This window comes from Hoplias malabaricus, chromosome 5 (assembly GCF_029633855.1).
Source record: "Hoplias malabaricus isolate fHopMal1 chromosome 5, fHopMal1.hap1, whole genome shotgun sequence".
NCBI classification, from domain to species: Eukaryota; Metazoa; Chordata; class Actinopteri; order Characiformes; family Erythrinidae; genus Hoplias; species Hoplias malabaricus.
The window spans coordinates 6,320,037-6,343,841 of NC_089804.1; the positions used below are offsets into that span (position 1 = coordinate 6,320,037).

The 23,805-nt window shown below is 44.8% G+C and overlaps 1 protein-coding gene across 1 annotated transcript in view; it reads right to left on the bottom strand.

Moving 5' to 3' along the window:
• Positions 1–23,805, bottom strand: part of LOC136696725 (inactive dipeptidyl peptidase 10) — a 75,227-nt gene that overhangs the window by 15,280 nt on the left and 36,142 nt on the right. Inside the window, exons 6-14 of the mRNA XM_066671368.1 lie at positions 14,551–14,603; positions 13,901–13,982; positions 13,457–13,577; positions 8,579–8,733; positions 8,284–8,381; positions 6,774–6,897; positions 3,440–3,481; positions 3,118–3,222; positions 693–784 (exon numbers count right to left, since the gene is read on the bottom strand). Of these exons, the coding sequence (XP_066527465.1) occupies positions 693–784; positions 3,118–3,222; positions 3,440–3,481; positions 6,774–6,897; positions 8,284–8,381; positions 8,579–8,733; positions 13,457–13,577; positions 13,901–13,982; positions 14,551–14,603 (872 nt within the window). The remainder of the gene's footprint in view (positions 1–692; positions 785–3,117; positions 3,223–3,439; positions 3,482–6,773; positions 6,898–8,283; positions 8,382–8,578; positions 8,734–13,456; positions 13,578–13,900; positions 13,983–14,550; positions 14,604–23,805) is intronic.

The following is a 23,805-nucleotide window of genomic DNA, read 5'->3' on the forward strand; positions in this document are numbered from 1 at the left end:
TTTAGTGAACTGTCTATGTGTAGTAGAATTAGTTTAATAATCGGTGAAGTGCACTGCGTAGAGACTAGATCACTAGTTGGGAGAGAGCCAAGAGAACATTTTCTAGCTGTGAGAAGCTCCTCCCTTTCTACAATGTCTATGTATTCACTTACATTCGGTTGGCAGTTTTTTACAGCAGTGAAAAACTGCTGTAAGCTCAAAATCAGATTAATGTGCTCTGGGTTGGGGCACAACCTACGTTAGAAAATGTTCTTCCTCATGTTCCAGATGTTCCATTACAGATTTCCACTAGAGCGTCTCCAATACCTCATATGTTTCACACTGCAGCTCTAAACTAGTTAATATAAGGCCAGAACGCCCTTTTAAATCTTTCTTATTGGTCTCCATTAAAAGCCCAGAAGACTCCAAGACTATGTTGAACTTGCAACGAGAGGCAATTCGGCTAACGATAGGGTATTTGAATATGCAAATGCCCTGCTCTGGAAAGAGTTTACAGCTTATGCTTCACCTTACGCAACCGCTAGTACGACAGAAGACAGCAGAACAAGTTACAAATTCATTACACTCTGTGCAAATCCAAATTAGGCCGCTGAGCTTGAATTAAATGTCATCTGCTGTGCCTCTGTGTGCTGAGCAGGATCGCTGTAAGCTGCGAGAGTTACACGTGTAAGGTAAAGACAGTCCTTGCGTACATTTTACCATTCTTCTCATCCAGAGCACAAAGTGCAGTTACGTCCCAGTTCCCTGAGGTGAGAAAGCGAGGAGAAGCAGAGGGAAGAGCAGGCTGGAGAAAGAGAACAGAGACAGAGAGAAAGAGAGGCACACACACATACAGAGAGAGAGAGAGAGAGAATATGGGAACAAGGGGGATGAATACAAGCACATTAAAAGCAGGTGGAGCTTGAAAATAAGTACATGAAGATAAAGACAAAATTAATAAAATACATAATCCCCCAGCTGTCATAAGGCAAAACAGAATAGAACAGTATATAATATTACACACTGGATAATGCAATAGATCTGTAACGAGGCGCTTAGTTTTGAGGAGAAAGCTGATACAATAACTGTGTAGTATATTATAACATACAGTGCACAGACTGATAAAGAAGAAATGGTCTATTTGGGGGAACGTTATGTAGCAATATTAAGAATTAGGAAAAGTGGTTTAATTGAGAAGGGAGTTAGTGAACACTAGACTCTCAACATCTCATCTCCAGTTTGGCTCAGTTAACCTCGGCTCTCATTGATATACACTCTGTATGTCCAAAACATTTATTTGGAAACGAACAGTGTTAACACCATCTTCTGGGCTGTGTCCGCAACATCTCTATAGTCACTACTCCCTCTATGAATCACTATACAGTGCACTGTTGTAGGGAACTTGATTCAAGAGGGTAATGAATGATTTTGGACACAACCTCATTCAGGTTTTTAACACTGAGGTGGATTATGGGTATCTGCTATCCGCTAGTGTACATGGGATGTACACTGCTGTTTGCAGTGCATTGAAAATGTCCACTATGCTTTCGGACACCACTACAAAATGGCGGCACCCCAAGACAGTGCACTATGCAGTGAACAGGGCACAGAGTTAATGTCAGAACATTCCTGTGAGGATAAGACAGCATTCAACATTGAAGGGTACACACGGACACAGAGCGAAATGTACACTCCTTGTCCATTTTGTCAGCGCCACTGACCACACAGGAGCACTTTGTAGCTCTACAATTACAAACTGTAGTCCACCTGTTGCTCTGCATACTTTCTTAATCCCATTTCACTTTGTTCTTCAATGTTCAGGACCCCCACAGAGCAGGTGTGATGTGGTGGTGGATCACTCTCAAAGCTGTAGTGACACTGACGTGGTGGTGGTGTGTTAGCGTGTGTTGTACTTTTACAAGTGGATCAGACACAGCAGTGCTACTGGAGTTTTTAAAGCCCTCAGCGTCACTATTGGACTGAGAATAATCCACCAAACAAAAACATCCAGCCGACAGCGTCCTGTGTCACTGATTAGGGACCAGAGGACGACCGACACACACTGTGCAGTGACAGATGAGCTACTGTCTCTGACCTAGGAGTGTCTCACAGAGTGGACAGCGAGTGGACACAGGGTTTAAACACTCCAGCAGCACTGCTGTGTCTGATCCACCCACGTCAGTGTCACTGCAGCGCTGAGAATGATCCACCACCCAAATCATACCTGATCACTGGGGTCCTGAAGAGCATTTTTTAATCTGGCCTTCTTCATTTTACACACTGTAATTGTATTCTTTAATCTGACATGCTTTATCCCATTTATCAGCATTCAGGACCAATACTGAGCTGATATTATTTGGGTGCTAAGAGGAACAATAACACTTAAGTCGTGAGAATGATACACCACCCAAAGTGATGGATGAACAGAGTAAATGGAGATAAAAAATTAGGCAGAGAACATATGGTCCACGGTGTATTGTCCTTGTTCTATATAGTTATTCATCTGTAAGATATATGTAGATCTGAAAATGGACCTAAATAAACTTAGACCCCAAATTACTCTTGTAACTCACTTTATATATATATTCACACTTTAAAGTAACACTAGGTAAGATTTGGTACTTATGCTCCTGGGCTCCCATTACAGTTGCAGAACGTAATTTACTTTTACAGCACTGTCCTGAACTCAAGTCCAAGTGGGAGGGATATTGGGGGCTGGTTTCCTACCCACCTCCAGAAGTTACACAGTGTGGTTTCTATAGTGCTGAGCCCAGAATAGCAACAGCAGAGGCTCTATTCTCCCTATAACAGGTCTGTGAAACATCACATTGATTTCGAAGCTGGACATTTAAAGTAAAAATATGACCTAGTGTTACTTTAAGAGTTGATGTATGCCACAATATATGAATACAATACATTTCAGCTATATCTAACTCTATAAGTGACAGAGATTCGGTGTGACTACCCTTCTGTGCTTTTAAAGCATCCCGCAACTGTATGTAATTCTGCACACAAACGTTGATGCTCATCTTATCGTACACTGAGCCACGGAGGTGCTGGGTCTGATTCATTAACAGCTAAAGCAAACATGACTAAAAGCACTGAGCTGTACAGTATGAAATGACCGTTCCCACAGACCTGGGCAGGGAGGCTGGCGATGTGGCGGAACTCCCCACGGGCCCCTTGCTTGGCAGGAAGTGTGAGGTAAAACTGAGAGCCATCTGCTGAGAACAACGGCTCCTCCTGTCGGACAAGCCACCATCAATACACACACCACAGAGACCGATCAATGAGAACGCACGCAGCTTCATGCAATTCATTACTGTCCCAGTCGGACGCAGCATTCATAAATAAAACAATGGGGGCTGAAAATTGATTATGCTGTACATCCACCTTTATATGAAGAGAGAGGAGGAGAGGGAGATGAGGAGAAGGAGAGACAGAAGAAGATTGAAACTACCTGCTGCTGATTCTGCAGAAAGTCCACAGCCATTTTGTGTTTCTGAGTGTATAAGAGAGGGGGGGGGGAAAGGTGTCACAGCTTATAAATAAAAAATGTGTCTGTCTTCTGTGCCAGAAAAACGTATAGGTTATATAACAGAGGAATGCTCTGAAGGATATTGCAACACATTGCTCTTCTTTAGGGACATGGCACTGCAGTTTAGAGCGCTATGAGGAGAGTAGTCCCTTCATGGCTTACTATAACACTGCATATATGTAACGGTGAATGATTTAAGACCTTACAGTGCAGTATAGGACAAACAGAGCACTCCCAAGCACGTGGCAAACCTTAAAATGATTATTTTATTGCATTGAAATAGGTTCATAAATCCCCCCAAGTGAAAATAAAAAAAGATTGCTCCCTTAACATTATTAGTTCAGGACTTCTAGCATCAATAAATACGATCAACATTCTCTAATATTCCAGCCTGTCACCAAATCTGAGCCCATCCATATTTATAACTGCATTAATTCAGATATAATGCTAGGTTTTCAAGCGCACAAACATAAAAACCTAAGATGTAAGATCACTTAATATGACAAACATAAAAACACTTTTTCACAGCACTCAACACACATTTGGAATTGGATTCCATTAGCTACAAAATATAACGGCTGCTTGTTGTAGTGCTGCTGAAATTCTTTCACTTACAAAGCAGTGTTAGTGTGACCAGACGTACTCTTTTACCCGGACATGTCCACTTTTCTAGACTTAAAAACAATGTCCGGCCGGAATTTCGCAAACGTCCGGGATTTTGTTTTTCTAGAGCTTACACAGAACTTCTAGAAGTTTCGTTCACAAACTAGTCCCGCCCTCCCCTACTCCGATTGGTTCGCTTGAGTGAGAAGGGGGCATGGCGAAGTAGCCTAAAATCTTCTGATTGGACGGTCTGAGTGTAGAGCTACCGTTATTGGTCGATAACCTTCTCTGTAAACATTTAATTGGTCAGTCTGCACGACACTAGTCCTTGTTTACGTCAGGCAAAGCTCATGTACCCACCCTCATCTCGAGCAGCTATGCCGAAACGTTAATTTAAGTTCTCGGATGAATTAAAAAAGAACCCCCCCCCCCCCATGCGTGAGAGGACAATGTTTCAGGCTCTAACCAGATGTACAACTTTAGTTTTGAATGGAATAGAACAGGACTGGTGTTTTACTGCAGCGCTGTATCACAAACGGTCCTTTTATTTACTAAAAATGAGTGTGAAATCAGGATAGAAATGAAAGCCTTAAAATAATTTTAAAACATGAACTGATGTGGCTGGGTCTCTCACAAACATGGCGTCTCCACAGAAAAGGAATCCAGTGACGAGGCGTTTTCAATTCGGAATTGACTTCTTTAGTGATTTGCACATTACGTTTTCTATGAACTAAACCTAACTCTACACTGTCATATCTAGAACAAGGTGAACATTTCAGAGAATGATCACAACAGAGGAACATTGAGTATTCTTTCAACATTTATAACGTAACCAGAGTGTTAAATAATTATTTTGTAATAATGTATTATATGTTTATTTGACATTTTAAGCATGGTGCAGATTTGTTTGGTGGCGGGTAAACACTTAATAAACTACTTTACTTTGTATAAACAACATTGTTTTTGCCGTTGCTATGGTAATTTGACATGTCACAATGCATTCTGGGCGTGTCCTGGCATCAGTGTTGACTAGTTTCCAGGCCTTATTTAACACCCTTCGTAAAGAAATGAAACGGCCCTTAAGATGGCACCAGGGAGTCTCCTGAGGCCATACAACAATGGATTTAGGCCCTTGAAACGTCCAGTGTGAACACTCAATCTAAAAAACTGATTTAAGAATCCGATTTGCTCTGCAGTGTGAACAAAGCTATAGAAAGAGCCGCGAGGAGCACTGAGAATCTACAGTTTTGTGTAGGGCCTATTCCTCTAAGCCTTATTCAATTCATGAAGTGCTTGCTTAACAGCTTACAATGATTCTGAGGCTCCATCCACACGTATCCAGGTATTTTTAGAATTAGAGATTTTCCTCTTTCCATTTTTTTAAATATCCCCATCCAGACTTGAACAAAAATTGTTGCATTAGGGGGCCATAATAACTCTTAAAGAGAGACATCCAAACACAATGAAGCATGTGCGAAACACAGAGGTTTAATCCCAAATCACTCAGTGCTCCCTATGTAGTGCACTACGCAAGCCATGGATTCTGGATCTTAACAGTGCATTATATATTTCTAATACAACATAAATTATATTGGGCGGCACGGTGGTGCAGTAGGTTAGTGTCGCAGTCACACAGCTCCAGGGACCTGGAGGTTGTGGGTTCGATTCCTGCTTCGGGTGACTGTCTGTGAGGAGTGTGGTGTGTTCTCCCTGTGTCTGCGTGGGTTTCCTCTGGGTGTCTGTCTGTGAAGAGTGTGGTGTGTTCACCCTGTGTCTGCGTGGGTTTCCTCCCACAGTCCAAAAACACATGTTGGTAGGTGGATTGGCGACTCAAAAGTGTGTGTCTGTGTTGCCCTGTGAAGGACTGGCGCCCACTGTGGGGTGTGTTCCTGCCTTGCGCCCAATGATTCCTGGTAGGCTCTGGACCCACTGCGACCCTGAACTGGATAAGGGTTACAGATAATAAATATGTGGGAGCCTGAAATCTAGTGATATCTGAAGGTATACAGTGTAGTTTTATAACTTGTGTACTTCACTATGCAGGGAGTGAGGAGCTAATTGAATTTCAGCCAGAGACAGACACGCTGTGTGACGTCAACGTTTTTGAAAAAAAGCTCAGTTTTGCCCGGAAACAACACACCACTGACAACAGAGTTTTCAAAAATCTCCAAATTGGAGAGCGTTTTCACCTCCTGTGGATGGGAGGCTAAAGCAAGACAAAAATATCTATTTTTAAAAATACCTGGATACGTACATTTGTTTTTAAATTATTAAAAAAAACCAGTGGTGATATATTAGTAACATTTGTAAGCTGGAGATCTCAGAAGACTTAAGTGAAACCTTGGATATATTTCACACACACACACACACACACACACACACACACACATTTACAAAGGGAGCAACCTTTAAATGTTAAGCTGGACTGCATTTATAAATTGGTGGTTTAATGTTAAGGCTGAGCGCTTTCCTTTGAACCTTTCATGGAGGGAGAAATCATCCAGTGTGAAATTTGGCTGAGCTGGCGCCAGAGCTGCCCCGAATCCCCCTGCACAAGCCCTGCAGCATGCGGAATGAGGCTGGAATCAATGGACACTTCACAGATAAAGATACTCAGTGGTCTTGAGTGGAAAAAAAAGGCTGACCCTCTCACCTCTGAGCAGGCTCCAGTTGTGGCTTCACACACACAAAGCACTGACTGGTTCTGGACGCGGTTTAACCATCGCACGGCCAGGCGAGTGCTACTGATCCAGCTTACCACGGAAATGTAGCTGTCTCTTCAGGGTGCCGTAGACAGGGATATAGAGGGATAGAGGACATATAAAAAGCAGCACAGAAGACAAATCGACATAGATTACAGAGAACCTCACATGGGGGACATTAAAGATTCAACTGAAGCCCAGAAAGTACCTAAAATGAGACGGAGATTTGGCAAAACAAATGAAAGACAATGAAAGTCCAGTATGAATAATTCAGCATCAATTTAACATTTTGATTGCATATGCTTTTCAATTGTTCCCAGAGACACTGCAAAATGCTTTGAAGGCGCCTGAATTCATTCTTCAGAGCCCAATTGTTATATATCCCCTGCAAGGTCTTTGGAGTAGCCAATATAATACTATGATATTATATCACAATAAATGATGTTGCGATATGCTTTTACTGAGTAATTTGTGGGTGTTGTCAGCATTTCCACAACACTGAACAAACTCATTTCAACAAAAACAGATCTAGCCAGCGCTCCCGAGTGGTGCTGCTGTCTAAAGTCTCGTAGTATCGTCAGGTGATCAGAGTTTAAATCCTGAGGTTCTTCTGAGTTTAAGGTAAAATAATTCTAACTTGAAGAGATGTATCCCATTCCAATTGATCAAATATTAGAAAGCCTAACAGGTAATACAGATTGGCCCTTATTCATTTACTAACATTTACCATTTATTCATTCATTCATTATCTGTTATCCAGTTTAGAGTCGCGGTGGGTCCAGAACGTACCTGGAATCAATGGGCGCAAGGTGGGAATACACCCTGGAGGAGGCACCAATCCTTCACAGACACACACACACACGCCTAACGGACACTTTTGAGTCGCCAGTCCACCTACCAACGTGTGTTTTTGGACTGTGGGAGGAAACCGGAGCACCCGGAGGAAACCCACGCAGACACAGGGAGAACACACCACACTCCTCACAGACAGTCACCCAAAGGAAACCCACGCAGACACAAGGAGAACACACCACACTCCTCACAGACAGTCACCCGGAGGAAACCCACGCAGACACAGGGAGAACACACCACACTCCTCACAGACAGTCACCCGGAGGAAACCCACGCAGACACAGGGAGAACACAACCACACTCCTCACAGACAGTCACCTGGAGGAAACCCACGCAGACACAGGGAGAACACACCACACTCCTCACAGACAGTCACCTGGAGCGGGAATCAAACCCACAACTTCCAGGCCCCTGGAGCTGTGTTACTGCGACACTAATCTGCTGCGCCACCGTGCCGCCCCATTTACCATTTACTTATAATAATATTTATGTATTTATTTTTATTTTTTTATTTTATTTATTTTATTTCGTTTTCAAGAATCATGAAATTGTATTTTGTAATATTGTCCATCCCTAATGGCATTCAGAACGTACACACCCCCTACATACCTGGTGCTCTGTGAGTCAGGTGGGATCATTTCCAGCGTGTGGGCTGGTCCATACAGATTCACCACGAACAATCTGACCAAAGGTATACTGGATCCAGCCTGTCCAAAACAACACACACACACACACACACAGTCATTCATACACTGACACCTGTGGACAAATTCTCACAGTCAGTCACCCCTAACGTTTTGGGTTACCATGACACCCAGACAGAAAAAAACACACCCGGATTGACATGTAGTCGTTGTGGTGATGATTGTAGTGAAGAATACTAAAAAATATTGTCTTTTCTTACCTTAGGATATGGGTAGAGCACATTTGAGGGATAGACCCCACCCAGAAAATGAGGTATCTCCATTACAGGTGTAGCAGAGTTGTTGATTCTAAGGTATGCCAGGCGAGCACCATCTTTGGACCACCAGTGGGCTGGATACTTTTGTAGAATCTCCTCTTTAGCAGCAGAAAATATGGTTTAGAACAACATTTAACAAGTAAGATTAGATTTCCTGAATTCATAAGTTTAAAGGAGACGGTGTGAGTTTGAATAATAGTTTAGACAACTTTAATTTCTTGTCTAAAAATGGGACAGTAATCAGTTTATAACAGCCATAAATGAGCCAAATTCCTACAGATAACTGTATTGGTATTAATACATATGTAGAAGCAGGAGTAATTATAATTCATTTAATATTTACAATTTTATATAACGAGACCCACAATATTTATAGAAGCCAACTCCAAAAGTAAACCTCCTCTTCAAAGAACAACACTGTAACGTGCTCAGTTTTGTGTTCTGTTTTGTATTGTTTCTTGTTTGTGCTCCCCTCGTCATAAGACTGTTCCTCCGTCTTGTGTCTGCTTCCTGCTTGTTCTCAGGTCATGTGATACCCTTCCCTTGTGTATCTAGTGTCATGTGTCCAGGTGTCCCTTGTTGGTGTGGTCTTTATATAGTCCTGTTTAGTGTTTCTTATGGCGGCACGGTGGCGCAGCAGGGAGTGTCGCAGTCACACAGCTCCAGGGGCCTGGAGGTTGTGGGTTCATTTCCCGCTCCGGGTGACTGTCTGTGAGGAGTTGGTGTGTTCTCCCCGTGTCCGCGTGGGTTTCCTCCGGGTGCTCCGGTTTCCTCCCACAGTCCAAAAACACACGTTGCAGGTGGATTGGCGACTCGAGTGTGTGTGTGTGTGTGTGTGTGTCTGTGCCCTGTGAAGGACTGGCGTCCCCTCCAGGGTGTATTCCCGCCTTGCGCCCGATGATTCCAGGTAGGCTCTGGACCCCCTGCGACCCTAAATTGGATAAGGGTTACAGATAATGGATAGTGTTTCTTGTTGTGGGTCATTGAATGTATATATGTTGTTTGGATGCATGCTGGTTCATTTCTCTCGCTTGTCATGTTATATCTAGTTCTATGTTTAAAGCCTTGTTTAGCCTTGCTCTTTGTTTAGCCTAACTCTGTGTTTAACCCCTTTGTTCAGTATAGCCTTGTTTAGTGTTTAAACAAGAAGCTAAACAAAGCTAAACAAGAAGCTAGTGTTTAGCTTTGTTTAGCTTCTTGTTTAGTGTTTAGCTTTGTTTAGCTTCTTGTTTAGTGTTTAGCTTCTTGTTTAGTGTTTAGCTTTGTTTAGCTTCTTGTTTAGTGTTTAGCCCTAGTTAGCTTTCTTTTTAGTGTCCTAGCCCTTGTGTTTAGCCTCTCTGTCTAGTTCTGTTGTTGTTATTAAAAGTCTCCTGCACTTACCTCCATTCTTGTTAATATCTCTGACACCCCGCATTATTACAAACACAAGTATTACTGTATTTTGTTGGTAAAATCTATGACCTTTTAGGTTCCATTAATTTTTTTGATTAATTTTATCTCACCCATAAAATAAGAGATTCACACACTGGCCACTTTATTAGAAGTATTCCTCTAATTCCTCTCCTTTATCAGATCTCTGATTACTACATTCAAGCAGCTGCTCCTGGTGGAAAACAGAAAGTTTACTCAAAATGTGCTGATGTACTTAAGTTATTTTATTTTGGGGAACCACAAAATTTTACTAAATCACCATTAATTTGTAATTTAAATTCTATTAAGTTACACTTAATACAAACAGTGTTTTATTCATTCATTTCTTCATTAACTGTAACCCTTATTCAGTTCAGGGTCGCGGTGGGTCCGGAGCCTACCCGTAATCACTGAGCGCAAGGCTGTAACACACCCTGGAGGGGGCGCCAGTGCTTCAGAGGGCGACACACTCAAACTCACATTCACTCTCACACCTATGGACACTTTTGAGTCGCCAACCCACCTGCCAATGTGTGTTTTTGGACTGTGGGAGGAAACCGGAGCACCCACTACCTGCTGCACCACCGTGCCCCCCTCTGAGTATTTTAGTCATATGTAATTTTCACCAATTATCTAATCAATTTCAAATATATTTATATATGCTTAATGTAGTATGTCATACACTTTACAAGTCATTTTAATACTATATGATCTTACTTTTTGTTACCAATTTGTTTATACAAACCGGATTCCAAAAAAGTTGGGACACTTAAATTGTGAATAAAAACTGAATGCAATGATGTGGAGGTGCCAACATCTAATATTTTATTCAGAATAGAACACAAATCACAGATCAATATTTTAAACAGAGAATGTATCATTTTAAGGGAAAAATATGTTGTTTCAAAATTTCATGGCGTCAACAAATCCCCAAAAAGTTGGGACAAGGCCATTTTTTTTACCACTGTATGGCATCCCCCCTTCTTACAACACTCAATAGACGTCTAGGGACAGAGGAGACCAGTTTCTCAAGTTTAGAAATAGGAATGCTCTCCCATTCATGTCTAATACAGGCCTCTAACTGTTCAATCGTCTTGGGCCTACTTTGTCACACCTTCCTCTTTATGATGCGCCAAATGTTCTCTACAGGTGAAAGATCTGGACTGCAGGCTGCCATTTCAGTCCCCGGATCCTTCTCCTACGTAGCCATGATGTTGTAATTGCTGCAGAATGTGGTCAGGCATTATCGTGTTGAAAAATGCAGGGTCTTCCCTGAAAGAGATGACGTCTAGATGGGAGCATATGTTGTTCTAGAACCTGAACATAGTTCTCTGCATTAATGGTGCCTTTCCAGACATGCAAGCTGCCCATGCCACAAGCACTCATGCAACCCCATACCATCAGTGATGCAGGCTTCTGAACGGAGCATTGATAACAACTTGGGTTATCCTTGTCCTCTCTGGTCCGGATGACATGGCGTCCCAGTGTTCCATAAGAACTTCAAATCCTGACTCATCTGACCACAGACCACAGTCTTCCATTTTGCCACACTCCATTTTAAAAGACCCCTGGCCCAGTGCAAACGTCTGAGCTTGTGGAGCTTGCTTAGAAATGGCTTCCTCTTTGCACTGTAGAGTTTCAGCTGGCAACGGCAGATGGCACGGTGGATTGTGTTCACTGACAATGCTCTCTGGAAGTATTCCTGAGCCCATTCTGTTATTTCCTTGACATTGGCATTCCTGTTTGAGGTGCAGTGACGTTTAAGGGCCCGGAGATCACGAGCATCCAGTAGAGTTTTACGGCCTTGACCCTTACGCGCAGCAGTTGTTCCAGATTCTCTGAATCTTTTGATGATGTTATGCACGGTTGATGATGATAACTTAAAAGTCTTTGCTATTTTACGCTGGTTAACACCATTCTGGTATCGCTGCACTATCTTTCTGCGCAACAATGGTGGAATTGGTGATCCTCTTACCATCTTGGCTTCAGAGAGATACTGACACTCTGAGAAGTTCTTTTTATACCCAATCATGTTGTCAATTGACCTAATTAGTGTTAATTGGTCGTCCAGCTGTTCGTTATATGCTCAATTTCCTTTTTCCAGCCACTTATTTCTACTTGTCCCAACTTTTTTGGGATTTGTTGACACTGTGAAATTTTGAAACAACATATTTTTCCTTTAAAATGTTACATTTACTCAGATTAAACTTTTGATCTGTCATCTAAGTTCTATTACGAATAAAATATTGAAATTTGCGATCTCCACATTCAGTTTTTATTCACAATTTGTTTAGTGTCCCAACTTTTTTGGAATCCGGTTTGTATTATGTGTTTGTTCATTTGTGTTAGTGACTTATTTTATTTTATATTAATAATTCAAGCACTCATTCAGGCAACTCGGAGAAATATACTTCAAATGTGTGAAAATATCGTGTGACTGGTATACTCAGTGTAATGTAACTTTATAATTAAAATTATGGTTTAGCAGTGATTTAGTACAAGCAAGCGTCTCTGATGTGGTAGTGTGTGTGGTGGTGGTGTGCGTTTTGTGAACACCAGCTTTAAATTCGTTAATGAAAACTGATGAAAAATATTCACTGACAACCTATTTTTCACAACGGAAACTAGACAAGAAGATAAAAATAATCATTTGAAGATGAGAAAAATGATGAAATGTTTTGCACTTTTTGTCAACAAATTAAACTCAACAAAAATGAGAAAGACAGATAATCTTATTAATGGCTTGAAAACCCAAAATTGCAAGGTAATAAAAACAGACAGGTTACGTGTGCACAACACCTGTGCCTGCAAAGAGTGCACCTTAAATTTGTTGAAAGTGGCCCCCCACCAAATCATTTCCAACCAAGAAGCTGGTCATCAGTTTCGGCTACAGTTTTTAACTCAGTATAAGCCAAGCAGTAAAACAAAGCAGCGATTTTACTGACTGCCACTGAACTGGCTTTTGTACAAATTTGTAAATAGACCACCACATGTGCTTTTTCACTGTATAGTACCTGCTCTACTCGGCTGTACTCGCTTGATCTGTTTGGTCTACCATAAGAAAGCCCCCAGCCTCATAATGTAGCCGATGACGTTGCAAAACACCATCTCTAACGGGAACTGTGGGCTTTGGAAACTACAAAAATTGCAGCTGTAACGCTATCTATTGTTTACTCGTCGTGTATTCACCAGCTGTGGTTGTTGTTGACTAAACACAGCCCTGTGCTCCAGTCACGTTTAGTCCCTACTCGGCTGCCTTGGAACCAGGAGCGAGGAGGGGCTAAAAAATGGTCTTTTAGGGTCTAGGCACCGATTTTCTTAGTGGAAAACCAACAAAGCAGAGCCAAGCCGAGCTGAGCAGGTACCATGCAGTGGAAAACGCCATGTGTTCAAAAAAGTTAACTTTCAGACCTTCATATGTCCAATCAGTCAGACCATTCACGATGAGCTCATCCTTCCCTGTCGTTGTGAGGCGCATCGCTGGGCTGGACACATCAACAAGGTAGTAGATGTCGTTTTCAAACACATACACCTGGCGAAGCAGAGAGACTGTAAATAAGGTTAATTCTAACAGATGGCTGCATTATGGAACATTTTAACGGACCGGACGCTACACACCATTCAAAAATACAACAGGACGTGCCCCAAATCGACCTTCTACAAAGTCAGTGGAGCTCATTGCAACATATTATATGAGCTGAATATTAAGACAGAATAAAAACATTACGAAAAACAACATACGTTCCATAAACAACAGCCCAGTTTATGTAGATGAGAACTACTGTAAACCAACTCCGCATGCACATAGACCCTGTCTTGCTAAATCAGACGGAAAAGACAACAGATCCGACTCACCAGCTGGTTCCCCTGAGGTCCCCATGCTGCATACTGCAGATCAGACCCTTCTCCATCTGTTGGGGTGAGGTTCACCACCTCCCTACAACACAGCAGATGCCACATATACACAAATACACACTGAGCAAACCTCATTTGACGGTAAGGACACAATGTCAAATGCTGAGGGAATCAAGCAGGGCCAAGGCTTTCAAAATGTCCGAGCGGTTCATAAAAGAGCAAGATGCAAAAGCAAATATCAGACCAAATGAAACCAAAAATAAAATTCCAACCCTACAAGCTGAGGGGTCGGATCATGCGATGGGACCTCACTTTAGTGGTTTGTCAGCTGCCAAAGAACAAGCAAACAAGCTTCGAGACATTCCCTGATGTTTCATCACTGTTTTTAAGTAACAGGAGAAAAACCCAGACTGGCGCATACGTCCTCCAGGGAGATCTAAGAATAATTCAGCCCATTATTTTGGGCTTACGTGGAGAACGATACTCGCCGACTGGACAGCTGCCAACTGGGTCAAAATTCACTGTCTATGCTTTTAGAGGGATGCCCGACGGCTGAATATGAGCACAAACAAAGAACCAGATTGACGCATGGGCCTGTTCGGTAATGCACATGCCCAGTGCAGTACATGCAGCGCATCGCCTCCACCTACCCGCTGGCCACAGTGTAGAGCGCGTACGAGGCAGTGAAGGACTGAGAGAACACCTGAAAAGAGGCAAAACTCATTGTGGATCCCCGAGTTTTGTAAACCCACACTCTCTGTTATTTACCCAAAGAAGAGCTGTGAACACAGCAGAGATTTCTGTTAAATCTCTGGGGTTAGGGTTAGGGAAAATTTCAAGACTGCGTGTTTTACACTGTGTTGCCAGATATACACATCTCCTCCTACTCAATTTTCACCATGATAATAGTTTATTATCATTCATATCATAATCCGTTACACTTAAAATTGTTATAGAAATATAACTAGTAAATTAAATAGTAAAACTAGTAAATATAGATATATACTAGTTTAATTGTAGTATATAGTTGCAGTACAAAAGGAAATGTATGCTACTAGGATATATACTTTAGTTTAAGTATGCTAGTTTTTTGTAAGGGAAAGTGGTGGCTGCCTGCGAAGCAGACGTCTCAGATGATGCTTGTACTTGGGTCTTTCATGACTGGAGGATGCATATATAATGGGGCTAGCTCAATAATGACTGAGTGTAATTCAGTAGTGTAGTATTTAGAACTAGAATGTGTTTGTGGGTTACTTAGATTGCGCTATCATTACTAAATAAGGCTTTTCATTAGGAGCGATTTAGAGGGATGTCTGTGGTTTTATTTGGGGTTAGATTAAGAACCATTAAGGTCTAAGGGCTTCTGATTAGCCCTCTGAGAGAACCCGGTATTGACCAGTTTCGAGGTCAGCGTCAGAGAGCACATAAAGTTAGGCTGAGCTAAGAATCACCCATAATCTGCATATTCTCACAAATCAGGTCAAACACGGGGACACAACAAAGATAAGCATCTTCTGAACCTGTAACCCTCAGGATTACAATGTTTATCAAATACACACATATTAAAAAGGCCAAGCTACACTATTAAAGCTACTTACTACATCCTGAATTCACATGCTATAAAGCAGAAAAAGAAATGTTTTCCTTTAAACTCGATCTTATAGAAAATTAAATAAGGCTAGGGTGGTGCAGCAGGTTAGTGTCGCAGTCACACAGCTCCAGGGTCCCAGAGGTAGTGGGTTCGATTCCTGCTCCGGGTGACTGTCTGTCAGGAGTGTGGTGTGTTCTCCCTGTGTCTGCGTGGGTTTCCTCCAGGTGCTCTGGTTTACTCCCACAGTCCAAAAACACATGTTAGTAGGTGGATTGGCGACTCAAAAGTGTCCGTAGGTGTGAGTGAATGTGTGTGAGTGTGTGTTGCCCTGTGAAGGACTGGCGCCCCCTCCAGGGTGTGTTCCCACCTTGCGCCCAATGATTCCAGGTAGGCTCTGGACCCACTGTGACCCTTAACTGGATAAGGGTTACAGATAATGAATGAATGAATGAATAAATAAAGCTTAGAGACAGTAATGGATGGGTGTGACCTGCCTGGCAAAGCAGAAGTAAGCAAAAAAACAATGACAGAGTTTTTATTCAAGGAGTGTACGTAATTGTATCTAATTATATAAAGTATAGACTATACAAGTATATTTTATACAGAAGAAAGCCAAAAAGAAAGAGGTAAAGATAACAGGAAAGATAGAAAACAAGAAAGAAAGGAAAGGAGCATGTAGAAGAAAGTAAGACATCAAGCCAAAATCATGAAAATCAGCAAATAATAAGAAAGTAAAAATAAAGAAATAATACAAGAAAGAGAGAAAGAAAAAAACAAAAAGAATGAGAACAAGAAAGAAAGAAAAAAACAAGAAAGAAAGGGAACATGTTAAGAGAGAGATAGCTTTTCAAATAATGGAACACAGCAAACAAAAGAAAGAAAGAAAGAAAGAAAGAAAGAAAGAAGACAGAAAAAATGATAAAACAACAGGTAAACAAACAAACAAATGTAATCTGATGGAATCTGTTTCAAACAATGAGGCAGGTGTTGGTGAGCAACAGTCGGCCGAGTGTGTTCCCCACACACACACACACACACACACAGGACGGGAGTTATGAGCGGTGTCTCAGTACTGGGCGCTCAGTACTGGGCCTGCAGCCCATCAGTGTCCTGATTACTGAAGAGCTCCTGGAGATTTATCAACACAGCTCTGACTCCTGCCTAATAACTCACCACTTCATTAGGAGGAGCAGTGGGAAGTGACACACACTGAATACAGAGCAGGAAAACTAGCAGCAGCAGCACTTAGTGTGTGAGTTTACACACACAACACACAGCATTATTTGATTTTTCCAACGATTGTTATTAGAATCTTTTTAAAACTAAAAGAAGTCTGAACAGACCTGTATTTTTCCGCTGTGTAATTACTGTTGGACTCTGTTGGACATCTTTTATTTTATTCTCCCCAATTTTAGTCATCGCCAATTAGCCACTTAACCAGGACTCCCCCAGATACACAATACCACTGACCTGGAAGAGCGAGGGAAGCATGTGCACTGTGTGAAGCCAACTTCTGTTTCTTTTCAAACTGCTGTGAACACAAACCTTATTAAAAAGTATATTTAAAGTTCCTTTTCTTAAGAAACTTTAAGGAATTTTTCCAAGTACACTGTCTGTAGTGAGTACACTAACATCAACGTATATTAGTACATTTTGTAAGTGTACCATTTCAAATATTCTTAGTAAATTGGCTCATTTTTGGTTTAATATTTTAGGTGTAAGAGTAGTAAAAGTGAGTACACTACTTATTTACACCTAAGTTTTATTTTGTACTCATTATCTGAAATCGCTTTTTCCGCTTACACAGAATCACTGGCCGCAAGGCAGGAACACACCCTGGAGGAGGCGCCAGTTCTTCTCAGGGTGACACACACTCGCTCACACACTCACACCTACACTTTTGAGTCACCAATTCCCCTACTAGTTTTTGGAGCGCAAGAGGAAACCGGAGCACCCGGAGGAAACCCACGCAGACACAGGGAGAACACACCACACTCCTCACAGACAGTCACCTGGAGGAAACCCACGTGGACACAGGGAGAACACACCACACTCCTCACAGACAGTCAGCCGGAGGAAACCCACGTGGACACAGGGCGAACACACCACACTCCTCACAGACAGTCACCCGGAGGAAACCCACGCAGACACAGGGAGAACACACCACACTCCTCACAGACAGTCTACCGGAGGAAACCCACGTGGACACAGGGAGAACACACCACACTCCTCACAGACAGTCAGCCGGAGGAAACCCACGTGGACACAGGGCGAACACACCACACTCCTCACAGACAGTCACCCGGAGGAAACCCACGCAGACACAGGGAGAACACACCACACTCCTCACAGACAGTCACCCGGAGGAAACCCACGCAGACACAGGGAGAACACACCACACTCCTCACAGACAGTCTACCTGAGGAAACCCACGTGGACACAGGGAGAACACACCACACTTCTCACAGACAGTCAGCCGGAGGAAACCCACGTGGACACAGGGAGAACACAACCACACTCCTCACAAACAGTCACCCGGAGGAAACCCACGCAGACACAGGGAGAACACACCACACTCCTCACAGACAGTCACCTGGAGGAAACCCACGCAGACACAGGGCGAACACACCACACTCCTCACAGGCAGTCACCCAGAGGAAACCCACGCAGACACAAGGAGAACACACCACACTCCTCACAGACAGTCACCCGGAGAAAACCCACGCAGACACAGGGAGAACACACCACACTCCTCACAGACAGTCAGCCGGAGGAAACCCACGCAGACACAGGGCGAACACACCACACTCCTCACAGACAGTCACCCGGAGGAAACCCACGCAGACACAGGGAGAACACACCACACTCCTCACAGACAGTCACCCGGAGGAAACCCACGCAGACACAGGGAGAACACACCACACTCCTCACAGACAGTCACCCGGAGGAAACCCACGCAGACACAGGGAGAACACACCACACTCCTCACAGACAGTCACCCGGAGGAAACCCGCGCAGACACAGGGAGAACACACCACACTCCTCACAGACAGTCTACCGGAGGAAACCCACGTGGACACAGGGAGAACACACCACACTCCTCACAGACAGTTACCCGGAGGAAACCCACGCAGACACAGGGAGAACACACCACACTCCTCACAGACAGTCACCCGGAGGAAACCCACGCAGACACAGGGAGAACACACCACACTCCTCACAGACAGTCACCCGGAGGAAACCCACGCAGACACAGGGAGAACACACCACACTCCTCACAGACAGTCACCCGGAGGAAACCCACGCAGACACAGGGACAACACACCACACTCCTCACAGACAGTCACCCAGAGGAAACCCACGCAGACACAGGGAGAGCACACCACACTCCTCACAGACAGTCACCCGGAGAAAACCTACACAGACACAGGGCGAACACACCACACTCCTCACAGACAGTCACCCAGAGGAAACCCACGCAGACACAGGGAGAACACACCACACTCCTCACAGACAGTCACCCGGAGAAAACCCACGCAGACACAGGGAGAACACACCACACTCCTCACAGACAGTCAGCCGGAGGAAACCCACGTGGACACAGGGCGAACACACCACACTCCTCACAGACAGTCACCCGGAGGAAACCCACGCAGACACAGGGAGAACACACCACACTCCTCACAGACAGTCACCCGGAGGAAACCCACGCAGACACAGGGAGAACACACCACACTCCTCACAGACAGTCACCCGGAGGAAACCCACGCAGACACAGGGAGAACACACCACACTCCTACAGACAGTCACCCGGAGGAAACACACCACACTCCTCACAGACAGTCACCCGGAGGAAACCCACGTGGACACAGGGAGAACACACCACACTCCTCACAGACAGTCACCCAGAGGAAACCCACGCAGACACAGGGAGAACACACCACACTCCTCACAGACAGTCACCCGGAGGAAACCCACGCAGACACAGGGAGAACACACCACATTCCTCACAGACAGTCACCCGGAGGAAACCCACGCAGACACAGGGAGAACACACCACATTCCTCACAGACAGTCACCCGGAGGAAACCCACGCAGACACAGGGAGAACACACCACACTCCTCACAGACAGTCACCCGGAGGAAACCCACGCAGACACAGGGAGAACACACCACACTCCTCACAGACAGTCGCCCGGAGGAAACCCACGCAGACACAGAGAGAACACACCACAGTCCTCACAGACAGTCACCTGGAGCAGGACTCAAACCCACAACCTCCAGGACCCTGGCACCACCTTGCCGCCCTACTGCAACTATATTAAACGTAAACAGAATAAATTTAATACTTCTATCCCACCAAGTTGGATATGTTTTGATGTGTATCTCTGGCAACACAGAGTGAATAATGTACCCTGAAAATCCAACCCTAAATCTAACTCCCTCACCCTAATCTCTAACTCTCCAACACTGTTCTGTTTTAATCAATATTAATTAAACCTTTGCAAATGATGTCATTATCTTTCACCACATGAGCTCATGAATTAATAGCAGACATCACAGAATGTGTGTTAGTGCTAAATACTACGTCTAAAACAAGAGTTTGTTCCCACTCTGCTCCAGTAACAGCCTGCTCCTCTGAGAAGCCTTTACACTGTGAAGGTTTGATGGCTTTATTGAGGTCAAGTACCAATGTTAGATGATTACTTCTAGGTCACAATTGCCACTCCAGCACATCCCAAAGGTATTGCATACAGCTCAACAGGGGACACAGTTTCACTGCTCCACAGCCCAGTGCTGGGGAGGATTTATGGCTGTCTGGAGGACACTACGCATTGAGCATGGCGACCTTAGGACCGTTTGCAGCATTTGCAGAGAATGCAGTTTTATTTCATGGTTTCTATGGAGATTATACAAACTGTGTCCAACACTGAACATCAGTGGACCTTAAAGGGGTTTGGTTCTCTAATTATTAGTGTTCAAGGTATCTGAGGTATCTGTTTGCAAATGTGTGTGTGTGTGTGTGTGTGTGTGGGTGTGTGTGTGTGTGTGTTTGGTTTAATGCTGTTTTATTTTCACATTGTAAGGCAAGGCAAGGCATGTCTATTTATAATGCACCTTTTGTACACAATGGCAATTCAAAGTGTGTTACAGCGCGATACAGAAAGAGTACAATAGAATTTAAGAAGTAAAAGAAAATAAAAACAATTAGAAAGTATAAGATAGGATTAAAACAGAATTTAAAAAATATATTAAAAGCTATTCAGTAAATTTTAAAACAATAAAAAACAGTTATAAAAAAGGAGTTATTAAAATGTTACTAGAAATAAAATATGTAAATCTACATTTTTAAGTCGATGCTTCTCAAATGCACAGGAGAACAGGAAGGTCTTTAGTCTAGATTTGAAGATAGTAATATTTGGGGCACAATGCATACAATGAACATTGTCACAAAGCCAAAGGAAATACTCCCTGCACGACCAAGAGAAATAAACCAAATCTCAGATTCCAACTGAGATGAAACTGTATGCTTAATTAAATATACTCTTCAGTATTTATGATACTATCGGTTTCAATGCTGAGAAAAAACTGAACCTCAAAAATCAAGTTCAAATTAAGTGCATGGAACACACCACACTCCTCACAGACAGTCACCCGGAGGAAACCCACGCAGACACAGGGAGAACACACCACACTCCTCACAGACAGTCACCCGGAGGAAACCCACGCAGACACAGGGAGAACACACCACACTCCTCACCGACAGTCACCCGGAGGAAACCCACGCAGACACAGGGAGAACACACCACACTCCTCACAGACAGTCACCCGGAGGAAACCCACGCAGACACAGGGAGAACACACCACACTCCTCACAGACAGTCACCCGGAGGAAACCCACGCAGACACAGGGAGAACACACCACACTCCTCACAGACAGTCACCCGGAGGAAACCCACGCAGACACAGGGAGAACACACCACACTCCTCACAGACAGTCACCCGGAGGAAACCCACGCAGACACAGGGAGAACACACCACACTCCTCACAGATAGTCACCCGGAGGAAACCCACGCAGACACAGAGAGAACACACCACACTCCTCACAGATAGTCACCCGGAGGAAACCCACGCAGACACAGAGAGAACACACCACACTCCTCACAGACAGTCACCCGGAGGAAACCCACGCAGACACAGGGAGAACACACCACACTCCTCACAGACAGTCACCCGGAGGAAACCCACGCAGACACAGGGAGAACACACCACACTCCTCACAGACAGTCACCCGGAGGAAACCCACGCAGACACAGGGAGAACACACCACACTCCTCACAGACAGTCACCCGGAGGAAACCCACGCAGACACAGGGAGAACACACCACACTCCTCACAGACAGTCACCCGGAGGAAACCCACGCAGACACAGGGAGAACACACCACACTCCTCACAGACAGTCACCCGGAGGAAACCCACGCAGACACAGGGAGAACACACCACAGTCCTCACAGACAGTCACCCGGAGGAAACCCACGCAGACACAGGGAGAACACACCACACTCCTCACCGACAGTCACCCGGAGGAAACCCACGCAGACACAGGGAGAACACACCACACTCCTCACAGATAGTCACCCGGAGGAAACCCACGCAGACACAGAGAGAACACACCACACTCCTCACAGACAGTCACCCGGAGGAAACCCACGCAGACACAGAGAGAACACACCACACTCCTCACAGACAGTCACCCGGAGGAAACCCACGCAGACACAGGGAGAACACACCACACTCCTCACAGACAGTCACCCGGAGGAAACCCACACAGACACAGGGAGAACACACCACACTCCTCACAGACAGTCACCCGGAGGAAACCCACGCAGACACAGAGAGAACACACCACACTCCTCACAAACAGTCACCCGGAGGAAACCCACGCAGACACAGGGAGAACACACCACACTCCTCACAGACAGTCACCCGGAGGAAACCCACGCAGACACAGGGAGAACACACCACACTCCTCACAGACAGTCACCCGGAGGAAACCCACGCAGACACAGGGAGAACACACCACACTCCTCACAGACAGTCACCCGGAGGAAACCCACGCAGACACAGGGAGAACACACCACACTCCTCACAGATAGTCACCCGGAGGAAACCCACGCAGACACAGAGAGAACACACCACACTCCTCACAGATAGTCACCCGGAGGAAACCCACGCAGACACAGAGAGAACACACCACACTCCTCACAGACAGTCACCCGGAGGAAACCCACGCAGACACAGGGAGAACACACCACACTCCTCACAGACAGTCACCCGGAGGAAACCCACGCAGACACAGGGAGAACACACCACACTCCTCACAGACAGTCACCCGGAGGAAACCCACGCAGACACAGGGAGAACACACCACACTCCTCACAGACAGTCACCCGGAGGAAACCCACGCAGACACAGGGAGAACACACCACACTCCTCACAGACAGTCACCCGGAGGAAACCCACGCAGACACAGGGAGAACACACCACACTCCTCACAGACAGTCACCCGGAGGAAACCCACGCAGACACAGGGAGAACACACCACAGTCCTCACAGACAGTCACCCGGAGGAAACCCACGCAGACACAGGGAGAACACACCACACTCCTCACCGACAGTCACCCGGAGGAAACCCACGCAGACACAGGGAGAACACACCACACTCCTCACAGATAGTCACCCGGAGGAAACCCACGCAGACACAGAGAGAACACACCACACTCCTCACAGACAGTCACCCGGAGGAAACCCACGCAGACACAGAGAGAACACACCACACTCCTCACAGACAGTCACCCGGAGGAAACCCACGCAGACACAGGGAGAACACACCACACTCCTCACAGACAGTCACCCGGAGGAAACCCACACAGACACAGGGAGAACACACCACACTCCTCACAGACAGTCACCCGGAGGAAACCCACGCAGACACAGGGAGAACACACCACACTCCTCACAGACAGTCACCCGGAGGAAACCCACGCAGACACAGGGAGAACACACCACACTTCTCACAGACAGTCACCCGGAGGAAACCCACGCAGACACAGGGAGAACACACCACACTCCTCACAGACAGTCACCCGGAGGAAACCCACGCAGACACAGGGAGAGCACAGACATTACCTGCTGCGCCAACGTGCCACCCATAATACAAATAAATACATATTAGTTAAGTGTTCCTAGATGGCACGTATCTTTGCTTCTTACTTAAATTAACCTAAAACATAAAAATATCTATAGAAGTC